Source organism: Falco punctatus (genome assembly GCF_963210335.1).
Source record: "Falco punctatus genome assembly, chromosome: 4".
Taxonomy (NCBI): Eukaryota; Metazoa; Chordata; class Aves; order Falconiformes; family Falconidae; genus Falco; species Falco punctatus.
This window is the reverse complement of record NC_137583.1, coordinates 725895-745199: the sequence shown is the minus strand read 5'-3', so window position 1 is coordinate 745199 and position 19305 is coordinate 725895. Positions and strand designations below refer to the sequence as shown.

Below are 19305 nucleotides of genomic sequence, written 5' to 3'. Positions count from 1 at the left end.
ATTCTTTGAGGGGTGGCACATTTTGGAGGAGTGAGACCTGAACGCTACAGGGACCTGAGTTCATTTATATACAAAAGTGATTTGCATGGAGGTTAGTCCTTTGATAGCAATATCTTGTGGAAATTGCTACAATATCAACTACAATGAAGAAATTATCACCATCAGCTGAAAATGTAGTGACTTGTTTTTCAGAAACGTTGCTTCCTCTGAGTAACAGCTATATATTTTTTCTGGTGTTTTGAGAAATCTACTCTCCGGGGTGCATTATACAGATGTCACCAAAGACAAAATCTGCTATCTTGTCAGGCTGAAGTGAGGACACAGCTTTGTCTGATTGGGTGGTAGCAACAACCTTATTAAATCTTTCAGGAAGTTCTTCAGAAACTGCATCTGTGATATTAAAAGAAACAAAGGACAGCTCTATGGAACAATACTGCGATATGAAGAAGAAAAGAAGCTTCTTGTAGGATATTTAGTTCAGTCTGTCATGTACACAGTGGTCTGAAACAGAGACTATATACATGTTTTTTCACCTGTGTGTGTCTGTCTCAGACTTATGAAAAAAAAAGGGGGGGGGGGGGGGAAGTGGGGGGGAAAGAAGAAAAGCCCAACAACAAGCCAGAAATTGAACACACAACTAGGAAAGCTCCTCAGCAAACAGCCTAGCTCTTTTCTCTCCATGGGTGAGGTAAAAACAGGTTTATAGAGCTCTTTCATAGGCAATGATGTTTACCTGATGCTTTGTGACCACAAAACTAGAAAAACTTCTCTTTTATTCTCAACACCCTTTGCCCTGACTTGGGATTATAACACGATTTCTAGGAGGAATTACAAATTCTAGCTACAAAGCAGCTGCAAGTGAAGGAAAATTTCAAGAGCACCAGTTCTCACAATCTGGAGAGCGTGTCCTAATACCTGACTTAGTTCCTCAAGATTACTTCCTCCCTGTTAGCATATACTCAGCAGGCATTCTTCCATAGAAATACAGAAGAGGGTAGAACAGTTGTTTTTATAGCCCTGCATTCAGACACTGTATTACAGATACACTGTCTTGGTCATCAGGAAGATTTTGGGAGGCTCCATCCCGGCTCCTCCACTAAGGGTTGCTATCCAGGGATCTCAGAGCAGCAGGAACTCTGGGACACAGCTTATTTACAGAGGAAGTCAGAAAGATACCGGTTGGACATTGCCATTTCAGCAGAGAGGAAAAAAAAGACAAGTCTTTTTCATAGAAGTATCATAAATCGAAAGCATTCTAAATCTCCCAATCTGTCTACAGAAGATGGTGCTTCATTTTATGCTGCAGTGGAGCACAAGAAATTGATTTCTTTCATTGAAAGAGATCCTGCAATTAATGGGCATGGCAGCATTGTGTGAAAGTCCTGGGGTGGCCTTCCAGGCCACTCAGGAATACAATTTTTGCAGAAACACAGCATCTGATACAAGCAGAAAAGTTCCTAACAGATACCACACTGCCATCATCTTCTAGGTCACTACATGCCAGCAAGCCTAGGAACAAATGATATGGTGAGATCCTTAAAGGAACACAGAGGTAGCCAGCAATTTCTGTAGCCAGCAATGAAGCCCGTTGCTGTCCTGCACACCCTGCTCCTCGGGGAGCCAGCACGGGTGTCCCTGCATCCATGGCACCGCTCACCCACACCCTGGAGGCTCCTCCATTGCTCCACACCAAGCTGGCAAATCAAAACCACGACAGTGAGTCCATCACCCTCCTGTGTGGTGTTGATTACATAAACTGGTGTGCCCTGCTCAAATAATGAGGTGGCCCATCTAAACGAGGAATAGATGCTTATTACTGTTAATGTCTGTTCAGTCGCATGCTATTCCTTACCTTACAACACAAGGTGGAGGTCAGAGATGGCCTTACGGCCACACAGCAGCCTGAGGGGCAGCTTTCTTTCAGTCTTTCCTATACAAGTTCATAGCGAAGGTAAACCTAGCCTCCAGGCACAGAGACCTCTCGCAGGAGTTACGATTTCGGATGTCATTTTTCATTGACGCCAACTCTACAAAATTATGGAGATGTCCAGCTGTGCAGCTGGAGCAGCGTAACCTGCCCTGGGTGGAAAGGGGACCCTGCCCGCCCGTCTCCTCAAACACACGTTTATCAGTAGATGGTGCTGTTGTCTTGGTGAACTTTCCGAAGGGACTAACTGGCTCACGATTTCTGGATTTTCTAACCTCCTGACTTCATTGTGAGCTTTCTTTCATACCTTTCATAACTAAAGCCTATCACTCAATGATAATGCTCAACAATATTTTGTGCTACTGCCTCTGCAATGTCCTAAATCCTCAACACTGAACCCTGAGGACCATTTGTATCCCTATAAATTGGGTTTAAACAAATAATTTGTTGGAATGGCAGCATTTTATATTGACTGTGTACAGGTAACCAACTGCATGAGGCCTGGGGCACTGGCTGTCGGGCACACTGTTCTGTTTCCTGCCTAGGGCATTGCCATGTGCATGGGGAATGCCAGTGACGGGCAAAACGTTCAGGAAGAGTGATGAAGTAGTACTGGACACTGCTGACAAAACCGATCCCTAATTTTGTAGATAAAATGGCACAGGATTAGCCTGAATAAAAATTTTGAGGGGGCTGCTAAAAAAGTTTCCAATGAGAATGAATGCTCCTTTCATTAATACTCATATGCATCAGCTACTTCAGTTTAATTTTCATCTTTCAAGGTCCTGCAGGACTCACAAGAAGAGTGGCACAGACCTAGAGATTGCAGGTGGAAAACCACTGCATGAGAATGCAATGCACGCTGGACAACAGCGCGTCCACACTGGTGCGGACACCTCTGCTGCTTCCACAGGGCAGGAATACAGAGCTGCCGGCTGCAGCCTGCCTCTGCATGTTTCCACTGCACAGTCCTTAGCAAGCTTTCCTGCTCCAGAGACACAAATGGCTACTCAACCAAGGGCACAGAGCTTGCACACAAAGACTTTTCTAGAAGATGATCACTAGGTGGAGCCCAATTCTTAGTAAAAAAACACGTCAAACTAGCTTCTTAATGGCAGCGCTGCTGCAGCACTCCTACCTTCCGGCACACTACAGCTGTCCTCTCCAAGGCTGAAGATGAAATACCTTCTGAACGTGCAGGGCAACTGCAGCTCGCAGGAGGCAGCCGCCACTTCCAACGCTCTACTCTAGCCCTGCTCACACCCGCCGTGCTGCTGCACCGCTAACGCAAAGTTTAGTAATGGCGAATTTGGATACAAAGGAGCACATGCGTACAGGCGTCCCCCTGCAACCCCGAGCCACAACTGCCAAGGTAAGCCTTCCAGGGAGCTTGTGACTGCTGTGCTTGCTGTCCGCAGGAAGGGTGAGCCTTGACACTCCTCTGCCATCCCTCACCTCTCCTGTGAATTTACACACAGTCGGATGGAAGCGTGAGCTGAAGTCCGTCTTAGGCTTAGAAGCAAACTGGTCAAGGGGTGCATGTGTGACAACATTCACATCCCTCTTGCGTACTTAGATGGCCCTCAGCACCTCTCACTTTGAATAGCTCAGCGTTATTAGTGGCACTCATTACTGCACTGGCCCTGCAGTGGTCAAGAAAACGAATGTTAAGCCTACAGAAGGCTAAGCAGCTGCTCAATCAAACAGCAGGGAGTTAAAGACTGAGTCATGAGCTGAGCACAGGCTTCCTGCTCTCAGGCTCATGCCCTGCCTGTGAGAACAACCTTCTAACCCTATCCTTATCATTACCCCCCAGCCCCTGCTCCTGGTCCCATCCGCTTTGGTTCTCAACAGCACCGTGATTACAAGTGGTTTTAAATACTCAGTCTGCTTCAATGGAGATGACACACAGCCCCTTCTCACGTTTGCTGTTATCTCTGATACCTGCAGAGGTGGCAACCCGAAGCAGGAAAAGAACAATCAAGCTTTTGTTATAAAGTGTTTAAAAATAAAGGGTTCAATAACCCGAAACGGAACTGAAGTATTTCCTCCTGGGTCACCCAGATTTAACCTGACAGTGATCTACAAGCGCAGGACGACACGGTGGTGGTGTAACCTTTTCCAGGAGCCTCAGCCGAGCTGAAATCCAAATTCCCAGGGGATTCCCAGGTGGCCAAGGCACGGGGGACCACCCGCGCCGTGTGCCCGCCGTGCCTGCGCTGCCCGGACGAGCGGTCCGCAGCGCAGTGTGGCCCGGGGGGCTGCCGCTGCGGCCGGGAGGGGCTGCGCCGGCTCGGGCCGCTGCTCCCCCGCCCGTGTCGCATCCCAGGGGAACGCCCGGTAGCCGCGGCCCCCCGGCCAGCCGCCAGCGGCACAAGCGCTCCCGCGGCCCCCCGGCTCGGGGGAGCGCAGAACCGCGAGAAGGGCGCCAAACCGAAACGGAACGAAATGTAAAAATGTAAATTACGTGTTACAAAATACAGAAATTTGAAATTAAATTTGGGGGGAAAAGTACAAATAAATGCATGGAGGCTACAAATGGGCCGGGCAGACGCGGGGGACGGCCCGCGCTGGCCGGCCCCGCGCATGCGGCGGGCGGGCGGTGGCGCCCATTGGCGGGCGGGGGGCGGGCGGCGGAGCCCATTGGCAGCGCGCGCCGCGGCGGCCCCGTGTTCCTGGAAAGTTCTTGGAAATGGATCAAAGGCGTTTCCGCGAACACGCGCGGCCGGCAGCGCCCCGCCCCGCGCGCCGCTCCGCTCCGCGCGCCGCTCCCGCCGCACCCCTCCCCCGCCGAGCCGTGCTGACATCAACGCGGCCGTTATGGACACAGCTATTTATACCGTGCCTCCTCTTTTTTTTTTTTCTTTTTTTTTTTTTTTTTTTTTTTCCTTTTCCCCCCGCGTGGCTGATATCGGAAGAGTGATGTGAATACAATGCGATTCCAGGAATCCCTCACTTCCTGGAACAGATTAAAAGGGGCACACAAAAGATTACTTAGTAGGTTTGGTGGTGGTTTTTTTTTTTCCCCGCCGAGCTTCATTACTTCTGGAGTCAGTGAAACAGCAGGTTGCTGCTCTGCCGGCTCCCCTCCCCTGAGCCTTCGGGGAGATATTATTTATTGCTATTTATTTATTACTATTTCAGAGCGCTCCGAATATTTTTTTCTAAGAGGCTGCTCTGAAGGCAGAGTAGTTCCTCTTTAAATAGATGTCATTTCCCTTTTCTATGGTGATTTTAAAAACTTTTGTTGTTGTCGCTTCCTGACGAGCCGCCGGCGGACGCGCTGCTCCCGGCGCCGCGGGTGCGCGTTCCCCGACCGAAGCCGCCGGCCGATCTGCGGCGCTGCCGAGGCCGAACCCGAACCCCGCCAGGCCCGCGGGCCCCCGGCCCCAGCCCCCACCCCAGGCCGGGCCCAGCACGTTCCTGCCGGGAAGCGAAGCCGAAGGAGCCGAGGAGCAGAGGAGCGAGCGTTTCCCACCTTCTTCAAGACTTCATGCTTTTCCCTTGGTCCAGGAGTGACATGATCCTCTGCGTTCAGGGGTAAGAGCCTTTGCAGTCTTCTGTTACAGTGTGCCCGCTGCCGGTGATCAGGGACACCAGCCGCTGTGCCCAGCCGGCTGTGACCGCGGTGGACGCGGCCAGGGGCTGCCCGAGCGCGGGGGTCCCGGCTGTGCCTTTTAGGTGCCACAGCCCAAACCAGGGGGCCATAAAGTGTTCCCGATTTCCGCGCTTCCTACCGCTGAGAACCGGGGCGGTAGCCAAAGCCTCTGGGGGAGCGAAGCCGAGCAGCAGCGGGAGCGAGCGGTGCGAGCCGGGCCCCCCGCAGGGCCCCCCGCCCGGGTCCGCTGGGAACAAACCTCCCCGGGCTCACATGGCTTGGTCTATTTCTAAGTAAGCAGTTATGCTAACCACATAATTTAATTTTTTCCTATTGCTGTTACGGGTAAGATTAAATGCATGTCCAGGCAGGCAGGCTTGCGTTCTGTAGAATGCGGCTACCACCGCTGTCCAGAACAGGCAATGTCCGAGCCCCTTCTCCGGCACCGGTGCCTCGTACCCATGTGTTGGCTCTTCAGCGTCTCTGTGATGGGCTCAGGTCACCAGCACGTGTAGCTACCTGGTCTGCGGGAATCATCCAGCGCTTTCACACAAGCTACGTGTCTGGAAAGTGTCAGCATTTGTTTCAGCCTGAGCCATGTCAGTGTTACCTGTCCCTCCCGTGCTCAGCGGATTTTCCTGAGAGGCACATGTGCCTTGTCTGCTTTAAATGACCAAAGCACGGGGATTTTTCTGCCATTTTCCCCCAAAATCTGTTCCACAGACAAGCAGACCTCATGCTTACTAATACTTTCCTACTACTCAAGTAGGTTTCTTTTCACTCTCATTTTTAGTCTACCGCTGCAGTTCCTATAGCCACAGCAAAAGGGAATTAATTTTTCAACTTGGGTTTTGTGAAACCTTTATCTGAAGCTTTACTGCTTCCCTTCACCATTAATAACCTGTTACGTAGCCAGATGTGTAAATGACTGTCTCTTAATACCTTTTTCTGTGATCATTTATTGCTCAGTTTTCGTTATCCTGTAGGATTTCATATATCCTGGCCTCCATACTTTCCCTCCTATTCAGACCAAGCTCCCGTGGGAGTCACGGGATGTGGCTGATGGAAGGGAGAGCAGCTTGACACTTTTTCTTGTGCTATTTGTACTGTGTTACAAAGTTTAGCTTATCAGCAAAGTAACTGCAAAGCTAACACTAAATGATATCAGACATCTGATTCTCTTGAACTTTCTTGGTTTTCCAAGGCTTTCTGAAACGCTGCTGGCCAAGGCACAGGGAAGTTCATTTGCTGTTTGTCTCAAGACTTCACACAGACTGCCAGCTGGACATCCCATATTTTATATATTTGTCTTCTTCCTCATGGCAGCTGTGGTACTAATGCTTTACTCTGTTCAGTCCTGATCCTCCACCATGTCTCTACTTTCTGTCTTACAAGCACTAATTTTCGAATACTTACTTTGCCCCATTAAAGGGCTGACTTCTTCATGTCAGCATACCTTTTCCAACATGTTCTCACCCCAGCAAACTCTTTTAATCCCTCTTACAAATGGAACTTGCATAAAAAGTTTTAGTCTGCCATTACTTGCCGATACCTCTGCCGTCCCGTCCCTGTGCTTGGAGCTTCTTTGTTTGGGCACAGCAGTGCCTCTTCTTTCTTCAACCTATGTACAAAATTGTTCAGGACACCAGTGGGTCTATGAGAAATTCTAACCCCCTCCTCTGTTCCACTGTACTCCTTCAGCTGCAGTAGGGTGAGAGAGGGGCATAAGGCAGGTATATAGAAGAAAACCAGGAGAAGTGTAAGCATGGCCCCTTCTCTGGCTGCAGTGGAAAAATCTCCACAGTGACTGCATGGGGTCTGGGCTCCTTTGGCTTCAAGGTGCCAGAAAGTGTCAGGCAGCAGAGAGCGAGCACAGTGGCAAACCTCATCTCGAGCACATGGGCTCTGCTTCAGAGAAATCCACGGTGGCTCAATAACAGAAACCTACTGACAAATTCACACAGTCATACCTTTTGGAAGGCTGAACTATGAACTGGTACAGCCCTTGAACAACTCTGCAATGAATCAGGAGTACATTTCCCTGTGTAACAGCTTTGCTATTTCTCCCTTCCTTCCCAGTCTCGTAGCCAATTCCTAATTTCCTCTCCAAAGCAGGTATATAAAAAGAAAGAAAGAAAAAAAAGTATTTCCATGCAAGGAACAAAACAAGTTTTCTTTGTTTTAAAAACCTTTCCCAAAGGGTTTTCCAGAAAAATTTTCCAGGAGAAAAGAAGTTCAGAGAGACTTGGAATTTGGATTACAGTATTCAAATTCTGAGGAGTAAGTGGGTAGTGAGCGGTGCAGGACTGACTTGACTTAACATTGGTCACAGACATTTTCGGCTCAGTGAACAGTGGGTATAAGAATGCACCTGAGAGAGAATGCTCTGCCAACAGTCCTGTGTAACAGCCTCTTTGCACAGCATGAGCTATTATATTAGGTTCAGTACAGGGAAGGATCTACTTTATAATCCTTCTTGCTCAAAAAGGGGGGAAATGGATCAGGAATCTCCTTCCCCCAAGAAGGGAGGTAGCTAGACATTTGTGAGGACCATGACATTAGGACACCTAAATATCTTTAAAAATGCAGCCCTCAACACCTACAGGTGTAGCTCAAGTAGCACTTAAAAGAGAACTCAGAGGTTTCCCCACCAGTGATCTCCAGGTATAACAGTACATTCACATCCTCAGTGAAAGCCACTGAAAATGCAGTCCCTGTGATCGAGGGTGCTTGGTGAAGATAAGGGCTGGCAATCACTTTTATTAGGTTTGCCTTCCGACCTATTAATAGAAATTAAGAAATGAGGATCCAATACCATGAATGCCAAGTAGATATCCTGCTTCTGAAATGTGATTTGACGTATGGAAAAAGGAAGAACGTTCTTTTCTAGAAAATACCAAAAAAAGTGAGGTTTTGCCATATATTGCATGGCCAAGAAGTGTCTCTGTAGATTCAGTTTTACTGGTGCTTTTACAAAAACCTTACTCCAAACCTATATGGTCTTCTTAGAAATGCAGAGTCATGGAACTGGGCATGGCTCTCGCTCACAAAGCATTGTGAAGCTGTTTTCAGGTTATCTCTAATCTACTTCCCCCCAAATCCTTCCTTCCTGCTGCTTGTCCCATACTTGAAACTCAGCAGTTTGAGAAGGTGGAGTGCAGCTATCACCAGGTGCAGATCAGTTTACAACAAATTTATGTGCATGCCTGAAGTGTCACTGTTCACATAAAACACAGAGAAGGAGGAAGATCAGGAGGGAAGTGCTCATGACTTCAGTCTTCTTCCGCTTCTCCCCTCAGTGATGTGGGAGGCGGTGGCTGCTGCCTTCGCCATCACCAGCAGCTCCAGCAGTGCTGTGACACTCTCATGTTGAGGACTGTGTTGTATTTCTCTGGAAACAAAGACACCTTTTATGTTAACTGTCCGAAGGAATGTCTCAAGCGAGTGCATGTCGGGGACACAACACAGGACATGCAGCAGCACAGGGCACACAGAGGCGAAGAGCCTAGAAGAAAAGACAGAAACTGATGGTTTTGCTCAGGAGCTTGCCTAGGAGTTAAGACTTCTCTGGCCCCCAACATCCACCTTCCCCCTAGAGCTCTGCCTTCCTTTAGGAATCTCCATGCTGCAAAGAAGGAGCACCCATGGCCCACGAGGGCTCCAGGCTCTCTGAAACTGCACTTAGATGCTGAATGGCTACACTAACACGCTCTTCAGGCCACAGAGGGATTAATGTTCACAGCAGTCCAGTCACAGCAGAACCGCTTACTGCTGTAATCCCTGCGGGATTACAGCTGCATGGAGATCTCTGCTGTGCTGTCAGACGCTAGGGTCTGTGTAGTGCACAGGCTTGGTTGAAACAAGAATTCCCATTATTCTACTACAAGATCAGCTCACCCTGAGTTCTAACAGACACATTTAGGATCAGGTCAACCTTGAGCAGAAAGCGGGTGGGACAAAACCCAAGCTATTCCCAATTCTTCTTCTAATTATATTACAGTGAATGACTAACAATCTCACTGGCAGAAAAAGAAATGTTCCAATGTTTTAATGATGTAAATGAAGCTGTAATGCTGCTATGAACCTTCCTGCCTCTGCAACTACACATTAAAAGGCAGCATCTAAATATATCAGGTTTCAAATCAACTTAAATTGCAAGATAAACCACCTTTTACAAGGTGAAAGAGGCCAGCTCTCTCTCCCTGTTTCTAAGCGCCCATCTTTAGTGGTGTAATTTTTCCCCCCTTGCCTCTCTCTGAAACATAATCGTATTGAGGATCTGTTTGTAAAACATAACATGTTGTAGTACAATGTAGCATGCACTGAAAAGACACTGCAACCTATTTCAAGGCTAGGAAAAATAGCAGAATGTGCCCTTCATTTCAGACCTCATCCTTTGCTGGCAGAGGAGAAGATCAGGAGAGTGTCACTCAGGGGCATTGCAGTGGAATTGTCAGAGCCCATCATGCAGCCTCTCCCAGTTATGACCTTCCAGGAGGAGTCCACACCAGCCTTTACAGCACCAGTTCCAGACAGCAACCCACCTCAGACACGAGACCCTGAAGAAGACCTTCTCTGCATTGCAAAAACCTTCTCCTATCTGCGAGAATCTGGTAAGGCTCTACTCACAAAGTCACGGGGTCAGAAGGCTCCAGTGAGCAGGGAGCCAACTCTGCAATCTGAGCGCTAAGGAGAATCTCCTGATCCCGCTTCAGATGGGAACCTGGTTCTGTCACAGCCATGGCTGACTCTTGTGGGTGCAGCTTGTCTTATCTGCAGTCTCTACAAACTCGTGTCATGAAGTAATTCATGCTTACAAGTAGTGTAAGCAGAAGGTTTGTCTTTTGTAACTGAATCAGGAGAAAGAATTGCAAAAAAGGCCCCTCTTCCCTGTGAACTGCAATAGCTGCAAAAGTAATCATCCTCATCCCAAGCCCCAGCAAAGCAATGACAAACATAGGTAGGAAACCCTTAGAACTTGACATGCTCTTCATTCCTGAAGGTTTTACCGAGTCTGGGCCAGGTTGCTCCCCAGGTCCTTGAACTCAGTAGGCTTCAGGGCTCCCCTAAATATATTGCCAGTCCTTTAATATGTTCCTTCCCTAACAAATTCTTTCTTGGATGCTTTTCCAGGTTGGTACTGGGGATCCATTACCGCCAGTGAGGCCAAGCAGCATCTCCAGAAGATGCCTGAAGGCACCTTCCTGGTACGGGACAGTACCCACCCCAGCTACCTCTTCACACTCTCTGTCAAGACAAATCGAGGTCCCACCAACGTGCGCATCGAATACACTGACAGCAAGTTCCGGCTGGACTCAAACTACCTGTCCAAACCTCGCATCCTGGCCTTCCCAGATGTGGTCAGCCTTATCCAGCACTATGTCATGTCCTGCACAATGGAAAGCAAGAACGAGGCTCCTTACCCGCCTCCGTCTCCTCTACCTCCCATGCAAAAAGAGATGGCAGCAGCTGCAGTACACTTGAAACTCATCCGGCCGCTCAGCCGCAAAGACAGCATCCCCAGCCTACAGCACCTGTGCCGGCTGCGGATTAACAAGTCTACAGCCGACGTGGACCAGCTCCCTCTGCCCAGGCGGATGGGGGACTATTTGAAGCAATACCCTTTCCAGCTCTGAAGCAGGGCCGTTATATCTCAGGCATGACAGACACGGACAGAAATAAGAGAACTTTGTGTCTTTGTCCCGCTACAGCGCGGCATCAGGTGGGCACAGTAAAGACCTGATTATCAGCAGAGACTGCATCCATCTTTCCTCTCCCCTTCTCTCTAAATCCATTCCAGCACCAGGGAGGAGTTAGTTGTTTCAGTGAGCAACGGGACACAATCTGAGCTCTGAACCTCAGGCTGCGCCGACAGTGGCTGTGAGAAAGTGCTGTAGGCATGTGCACACTACTTGAATTTCAGAGTTGCTGTGACACCAGGAATGTTAACGTTGTTATTTTTGCTATTTATTTCCATGGCAGTTTCTCTCCTCATGGTATTTTAAAAGCACCTTTTACTTTATGGGTTTTTGTTTCTTTTTCTTTTGTGACATTAGAAATAGAATAAATGCTCCCAGCCAAGTGGCAGCCAAAAATCTGTGGGAATTTGGATTTGGATTCATATCCAAATAGTACCTGTTTGAGTCTGTCTCTGTAACAGGTCATGGGAGTCCACATCCAAACTCCTCCAGACTTCTGGGGTATGTAGTACTCCGCTGAGACTGTATCTTAGACCCACCTCTACAGAGGTAAAGATTTTTTTTTTTTGTTTTTTCTTCTTTGGCTACAGGGGGCTTGGTATTGTAACCTCAAAGCACAGTGGTAGCTCCCAGAGATGCATGCTGCATCATAGGTTGTGGACAGGAGACTTCTTCAAGGAAGCCCTTCTTCCTTGAGACCTCTGAGCAGAGACTCTGGATACTGAGCTTGGGCCAGGGAGCACTCATCCCATTTTTTTTTCATCTTTTCCATCTCCAAAGAAAGTTTGTGACAAGACATTTAGAAACAAGTAATCAGAAACCAAACTTTCTTATTTGCAGGCAGAGAGATTTGGTTTCAGAGCACTCTGCATTTGGCTTGTGTTTGGAAAGTGCTGTTCCCTGACACTGCCCTTGTAAGACGTGGGGCAAGAACAGGGACTCCTTGACGAGGGGTTCAGAGACAGCTCTGCTGAGCTGCACCAGTGGCACACACGCCTTCAGGATATTTATTTATTTATTTCTGGGAGGTAAAAAGTTAGAAGCACCTCAGTAGAAAAGAGCTGTCCTTCCCCTCTGCTAACATAATGCCAGACTGCCAGTTGCTCTGCTTCTGCCAGCATTATTCACAAGCCATGCGGCTTCAATCACAGCTAGGTTCTAGCACACACTGGAAACCACAATTCGAGTTTTCTGCTTGCCAAGGAGGGAGACCTCTCCTCTCCCTTTCTCTGACTTGCATGTTTGTTATCCTTAATCAGATTTTTCACTCTGGGTTTACTTCTCACACCCCATCCCTTTCACTCCCCTGCAAACGAAGCACAACGGCTCTCCGTTGCTCTTTTGCAGATAGGAGGGACAAACAGCAGATGTGATCTACCCAAAACCAAGCATAGAAGGGGAAGTTGCCCCTTCCTCTTCATTTGCTTGATCCCACCACCTTCCCAGCCTGTAGGAGCCAGTCCACGCCATCAAGTGAGAGTGAAGAAAGGAACAGGCAGGTCTTTTGGATTCTTTTGCCCCCAAGACCCTGTAATTTGATGATGCATGAACCAATGTTAAGGATTCCTCATTCATTTCTCCCAGGGACTGTCTCTCTAAGGCTCTGTAAATTAGAATAGACAAATCCCAGCTATACCTGAGGGTTGGGAGCAGAGGTGGAAAAGGATGGGATGGTGACCTAAGAGGCAAGCTCAAAACACGGGTGGAGTTTCTTCCACCCTATCTTAAAGCTGCCCAAAGGGACAAGATGGCCTGATGTTCTTAGTCAGTGTCTTTTTCCCCTCCACATTTATACAAGTTTGTGCTCTTGCAAGCTTTGGTTTTGATACTTTGATGATTGACAGTGTGCATGTGTGATGTCAGGTTTGCTTTTTATTATATCCTTCCCTCTTGCCCCATATGGCAGCAACTGTGGGAAGGTACTGAATGAGAATGAAAACTTAAAAGGCAAAACAAAAAAGAAAGCTTTTTATTTCTTTTTTTAAATAATATAAACCATAAACCACTGAAAAGGCTTCCTTTTATCCAAACACCTCTATCTGCCTGAGGACACTGGGAACAAGGAAACCACAGCTCTTCAAGGGGCAGCAGTGATCTCAGGAAGCCCACATGGCTCAGCCACAGGCTTGGTATCTACAGCGTGTGAAAAATCAGTTTGAGAAAAGTACAGCGGGAAAGGGCAAGTTGTTCAGCGCTCTGAAACTTGCCTCCTACCTGATCTTTTCTCTGTTGGGGGTAATGAGGAAATCAAGCTTGCAGGTTTGACCTCATTGGCCCAAGAAAGCCCATGTAACAGGAGTGAATGCCTGGTTAATCCCCCAGCAGGACGATACAGAGGCTAAGCTGAAGGCTGTAAGCTCATATGGGCAGGGACCATCTCTGTTGTATGTTTGTTCCGCATCTAGCACAATAGGGTTCTCTAGGTGCTACTGCAATACAAAAATAAACAACACAGTTACTCCAAAAAAGTCGGTTTCTTCTATCTTGAGACAGTTTGTTAAAAATCATTTGACTTGGATTTTAAATAAACATTTTAAATATATTTTTAAGCCACTCAACGTAGAAGTCTTTGGTAAAATCCAAATGGATGAATTGATTTCCTATTCACAGAAATCCTCCTCAAGAAAAGTGGGCAAACTCTTGACCATTTTTTTCAAACAAGACACAAAACCCTTAAATGAAAAGTAAAGCCTTTCCGATACTGGGAGAATCAACACTGAAACCACCATCAGTGTGGGCCCGATTTCTACACACACCAATGAGCAGCAGCAGACCCTAAGTCCCAAGTTAAAGAATGTCCCCTTCAGACCTTACTAATGACATAGAAAAAAACAGGACTGATTTTTGGATTGCTTCTGTGTGCCGTAGAAAACCATTACAATCCAGGGGAAAGGAGATGGAACATAACTCGAATTCTGGCAACTTGTTTACAGCAGGCTGCAAGTTGGCCCCAAATTAAAATTCTGCTCATGGCAAGTGTTGAAAGCCAAGACCTCAAAGGCAGGCAATGCTTTGGGTGGGAGACCCATGGCATCAGCTTTTCCCCCCACGTTCTGCTGCTGCTGGGCCTCAGTCTGCCTGTACTTGCATTCTGGCCCAGCGCCTGTTCCCCTTCTCACCACGCATGAGACACAGCAGGCGGGGAAACCACCGGGGAACGGGGTCTGCCCTGTGGTGTCAGAGGGTGCAGAGGCCACCTCGTCCGTCCTGCCCCTGTGAAACGCGGGGAACACGCTGAGGCAACCCCACTGCTGGTGTGATCCCACTGCGGCCCCTCCGCACTCGCTGCCCAGGAGAGGAGCTCCCGCCACAGCCCCCCATCCTGCTGCGAGCAAGGCCCGCATGTCTCAGCTGCTGTCAGTGGTGAAACATGCTCAGAAAAAAACCAGAAGCCAACTAGTTCTTCTCCATCATTCTCTCTTTCTGAATCCACTGGCTTCAAACTTCAAAGTACTGCTTTAAACTATTCCTAAAGCATGGGCTGTCCTGGCATTTGCTAGCAGACATCGTTCCCACAACCTCGCCAACACAAGTCCGTGGGCAGATTTCCATTGCACCCCAACCAGGAAATGTCGGCAACAGAAAATCTGCTCAAGTTTAAGTTGTTAAACAAAAACAATCACATCCCTCTTGGTTTTACAGGAAATGTGGAAAGCGAGCTAGACAGGGTGGAAAAAAAAATACAATCAAAGGGGAAAAATGACAACAAAGGGAAGGAAAGGCTGCATCCACCTTTAAAAGAGAACTTTGAAACCCCTGGGAAATACTGAAAAAGATGCAGCATTTCTGACACATTATTAAATAATTTCTTAATTTCTTAGCTGGGCTAAACTCTTCCCCCAGCTACACACATGAAACCCCACTGCTCCCTTTCCGCAGCTTGAAGGCAGAAAGGACTGGCATGAGTCAAGCCGATACATAACTGCAGACACACATGGTTTTACTGCAGCAGTTGTTATCTTAACAACTCCCACTCCTGCATCTTCAGCACATTTTGTTAAAGCAAACAGGTTCATGTTCTGAAAACTCCTGCACCAAACCTCTGTGCAGACTGAACTGATTTTTACAACAGAGTTCCACATCTCTGGAAACAGGAGCAGACTGACTTGGGAACGCAGACTGACCTTTATAATCGCTGAAGCCCAGCTGCAACACCTCATGCAGCGACACCTGTATAGTTTGCTGAGCCAAGGCACAACAGTTTGGCTGGATTCTCTCTTGCTTTGCAGTTTCTGACTGCAGGCAGAAACACGGATGTGGAGCCCTCACTGAGAGTCTGAAAAGTGGACTGATAGGATCGGAACAGAAATCCCAGTCCATGATGGAAGCCACACTACCATGGCTCACTGCCACAGCAGAAATACCCCACAGTTTGTCAGGCACATACGGTATCATTTTCTGTCTTAAATCATCAGCCTTCTGAAACAGCAACACATGCAAGGGAAAAATAACCTGTTAACATGCACATGTTCCTATCCTTTCAAACTTACTGAAATCTTATTCCTTTCCCCAGATCCTCTCAAGTGCACAGCTTCCCTTAGCCCAAGCCAGATGAACCAGCAAGAAATGAAATGAATCAGCAGAATGTATTTAATTCTCTTACGACAGACATGGTCAGATGTTTCCAGCACCAACCTATTACACGGCATTTTTAGTCCAAATTCCATTGGCAGTCTTACCTGCTACCTATGAAACTGAGAAAATTAAAATTGAAATTAACTGGATACTGTATGTATGGCTCTTCTGCTCTGCCAAATCATGTTCTCGTGTTCAAACCAGGCAAAGGCCAGTTACCACAGTCCCTGCCTGTCCCTCCCTGATGCCTGTGCCGCACCTGCAGTCCTCCCAGGAACACACGGTCCTCCTCCCCAGCCCTGAACTCATCAGCAGTCCAAAGGTCTGGAGCATGGGGTAAAGCAATACCCAGTACAGATCTGATGTGCCAGAGCAACTTTGGATGCCAAGTAACATCTTCAGTTCCTAGCAGCATTATCACAACACTAATGTCCTACTTTCAGCGAACCCCGCCTGCCATTCACAGGAGAAAATGAAAGGAAAAATCACCGGACTACGCAGCGCCTTGTGAACCAACCCAGCCAAAGGTAAAAATAAGGTATTATTTAAAGAGATCTCTCCTGTCCTTGGGCAGAAACATTCATCCTTTTGCCTTTTTCTGTTCACAGCAACCTAGCACTGAATTGTTAAGCAGGAGTATGAGGGACCCCAGTCGTCCAGTGCTGCCTAACGGCATGATAGCAAAAAGAGGGCTATGCTGCTGCTAAGTGTGTTGATAACACGTTCAGACTCAGACTAATTTCTTTTGAGACATGTCTACATTCTGTCCACACCCAGTCCTGCCTATTTATTTTTTTTTTATAATCACAGGTGCCAGAGTGTCAGGGAACGAGACCGGGTGGAGGCCTGGTTTTATCTGGAGGCTAATGCTGCCTCATGTGAACCCCATTTTGATCTCCCACTTACGCTTCTTGAGAAACACAAGGATCGTGTGACTTCTGCTACACACCGCACAAACAAGTAAGGCGAGTGGTCCTCGGGAGCAGGCATAATGCTGCAACATCAATCAGACATCCATCATCTCCTCCGCTGTACATCAAAAAAGAAGTTTAAAGAAAAATGACAAAGTGGGCCTAGGAATAAAATTAGATTAGAGTCTTTCAGTATTCACATCACATAGACTGATGGGTGTATACAAACATATATTCCAAATATTTGCAAGAACTAGTTCGGGGTTTTTTTTACTCGAAAAAAAGATTCTATTGTTTAGAGGAAAAGGCTACTGGCAGGCAAAATGTAGACCAGACAGAAGAAAAATAATTTTAATGGCTTCACTGTTAGCCTGGGCATTAAACTTCAAAAGGAAACCATGAAAAGTAAGTAAACTACAATTTGGATTTTACATAATAACATAACAATTAATCTTAACATAATAATTTAGAGGGCTTTTAGGACAAGGAAAGGGGAGGGAATACAACAAAACTTCAGAACTTAGCGAATATTCATTAAAGATGGGACTCAAAAAAGGAAATTTTATTGCAAACCATTGGTGGCTGGCTTAGTCCTTGCAATTTCCTTTTAATCAGCTGTGGTAGCGGTCACAGCTGGAGACAGGTTGTTGGGCGAGATGGCCCACAGGTCAGCCCCACACAGAGCTGGGTCTTGCATTCTTACAAATCATCATTTGAATAAATTAAATATAGAAAAGACCAGACCCCATGTAAGCAGCCTGCCCCAGCAGAAGGAAGTATTCAGTCAGAGCTGCTCCCAGACTGACAAATCAACCCAGGTTTGCAAAAGGGCTTCCCCTTGTGACCAGGAACTGCTCTCATCCTTTGCCTCCTCTTGCTCAGACCTTGCTGGGTTTTCTCCTGAATACCATTATTTCCTCAGTGCAGTGTAACTGCACTTTGCAGCAGATCAGATTTGAGTTGCAAAATGAATGCAATGTCAGTTTTTAATTTAAAAATAGCTATTTTAAGAGAACACTCTATCTAGGCAGAAAAGGCATTTGCTCTAACGCACCCCTGTGCAACTACAGTGACAATAGAAACTTGAAATAATCCTGGGTACTGCAGCATTAGATTGTCCAAACATGTAATCGGAGACTTGGTATTTCTCAAAAACCTATGATACAATTATGCTAGATGGAAGGACAAAGGAAGAGCTGGTCAACCAAAAATCAGTGGCAGAGCTCAGCCAGGACTTGAGTTTCTTGGACTCCAGCCTGGCAGTCTGCGCAACTCCATCATGTGATTGCCTTGATCTAGAAGATATGCTGCAGCTTTTCCAGTTGTGGCCGTCGGAGAAGTGCTGCTCTTACTGAAACAGCCCTGCCTAGGAACTTGTAAAACAAAACGGGCTAAATCCAGGCTCGCTTCCCATTGAGTGTGATGGGAATTACTTTCCTTCAGGGCTGACTTTGCTCTGCTGAATATTCCTAGTTTTACAGAAAAGGATCTTATCCCTGGTGTAATTCTGACATGAATTTGTCATTAAGGGAAACCATAACACTGAAGCGCAGGTTACTTAATACAAGAAAAACCTTCCTTCACACACTGCCCCACCAGTACGCATAAACCCTAGTCTGGACATTTCTTTTTTTTTAAATTAAAAGGAAAGCTCACCATGCATTGGACAATTAAGTTCTGGCTTCACTTGAATTCACCTACAAATGTGCCAGCCAGATATTTGCAAAGCTACTTTGGGATGTAAACGTTAGTCCGTGGAAAACTGAGCAGACAAACCTGGACTGATCTCAGCAAACTCATTTCATGTTGGCTAAGAGAACTTTCAGTGATGACAACTCCTAAAAACAACAGATCTGGGTTGTACTTGTGACAGAGAGCCAGCGCTGAGCTCCTGGGACGTCCTCCCACCCCCCCGTCCCTTGCTGCATGTCCTTTATAGGCTCACTCGATGTAATAGCTGATCAGAGAGGCTGCGCAGTCTTTCGTGTCAGTTTTGTCTATTCCCTTGAACAGCAATATGGTTTGAAATCTAGTTTACAGAAGGCAGAGCTATGTTTATACTTGTCAGAAGTTACCCAACTTGGCAACGGTTCTTCCCGTCATGCCCATGTCACCACAGTCAGCGCTGCAGAGGCAGTTGCAAACGCCACCTCCGGGCCCGTAGGTATGGTGAAGAAGCACGGTGCGCAGTGCACATGCTATGTGTTTGCACTTGTCTAAAAGTGTTAAGTAGTAATAAAAGGTGGTGCTATGATTAAAATGTAAATCCGGAAAAGCCTAAAACATGACCTAATATTATTTCCAGGGAACTTTTGGGAAAATATCTGTAACTCTTTTTGAAAATACCTCCCTCTCTTCTAAGCCTTTGGTTTTGGAATACTCCTTATGTTCTTTTAAGACTCTCTGCAATTCACCCCTCTTTAATTTCCTTCCCTTCAGTCCTGTGCTATGAAAGTCACTGTGGCTGGGAGGCACTGGGCAACATTTCAGAAAGAACACGTACAAAGCAGCACTGCAAGACTGCTGCAGTGAGGCAGGTCAGCTGGATGGTCTATGGGGCCAACATGGGGACTCCATATTACCCTTTTCTTTCCA

At 47.1% G+C, this 19305-nt stretch overlaps 1 protein-coding gene and 1 long non-coding RNA gene across 3 annotated transcripts in view; one reads left to right on the top strand and one right to left on the bottom strand.

Annotated features, from left to right (window-relative positions):
- Positions 1–1978: 1978 nt before the first annotated feature.
- Positions 1979–13777, top strand: CISH (cytokine inducible SH2 containing protein). 2 transcript variants are annotated; one of them, XM_080383965.1, is made up of 4 exons: positions 1979–3299; positions 3744–5467; positions 9912–10138; positions 10659–13777. In XM_080383965.1, exons 2-4 carry the CDS (start codon positions 5421–5423, stop codon positions 11159–11161), a joined length of 777 nt encoding a protein of 258 aa, XP_080240091.1. In that variant the 5' UTR covers positions 1979–3299; positions 3744–5420; the 3' UTR covers positions 11162–13777. The 2 variants fall into 2 exon arrangements, with proteins under 2 accessions (XP_080240091.1, XP_080240090.1); XM_080383964.1 differs by having other exon boundaries at positions 1979–5467.
- The window catches only part of LOC308062455, a 23452-nt gene continuing 17144 nt past the window's right edge, over positions 12998–19305 (bottom strand). Inside the window, exon 2 of the long non-coding RNA XR_013927593.1 lies at positions 12998–16828. This is a non-coding gene — a long non-coding RNA (uncharacterized lncRNA). The remainder of the gene's footprint in view (positions 16829–19305) is intronic.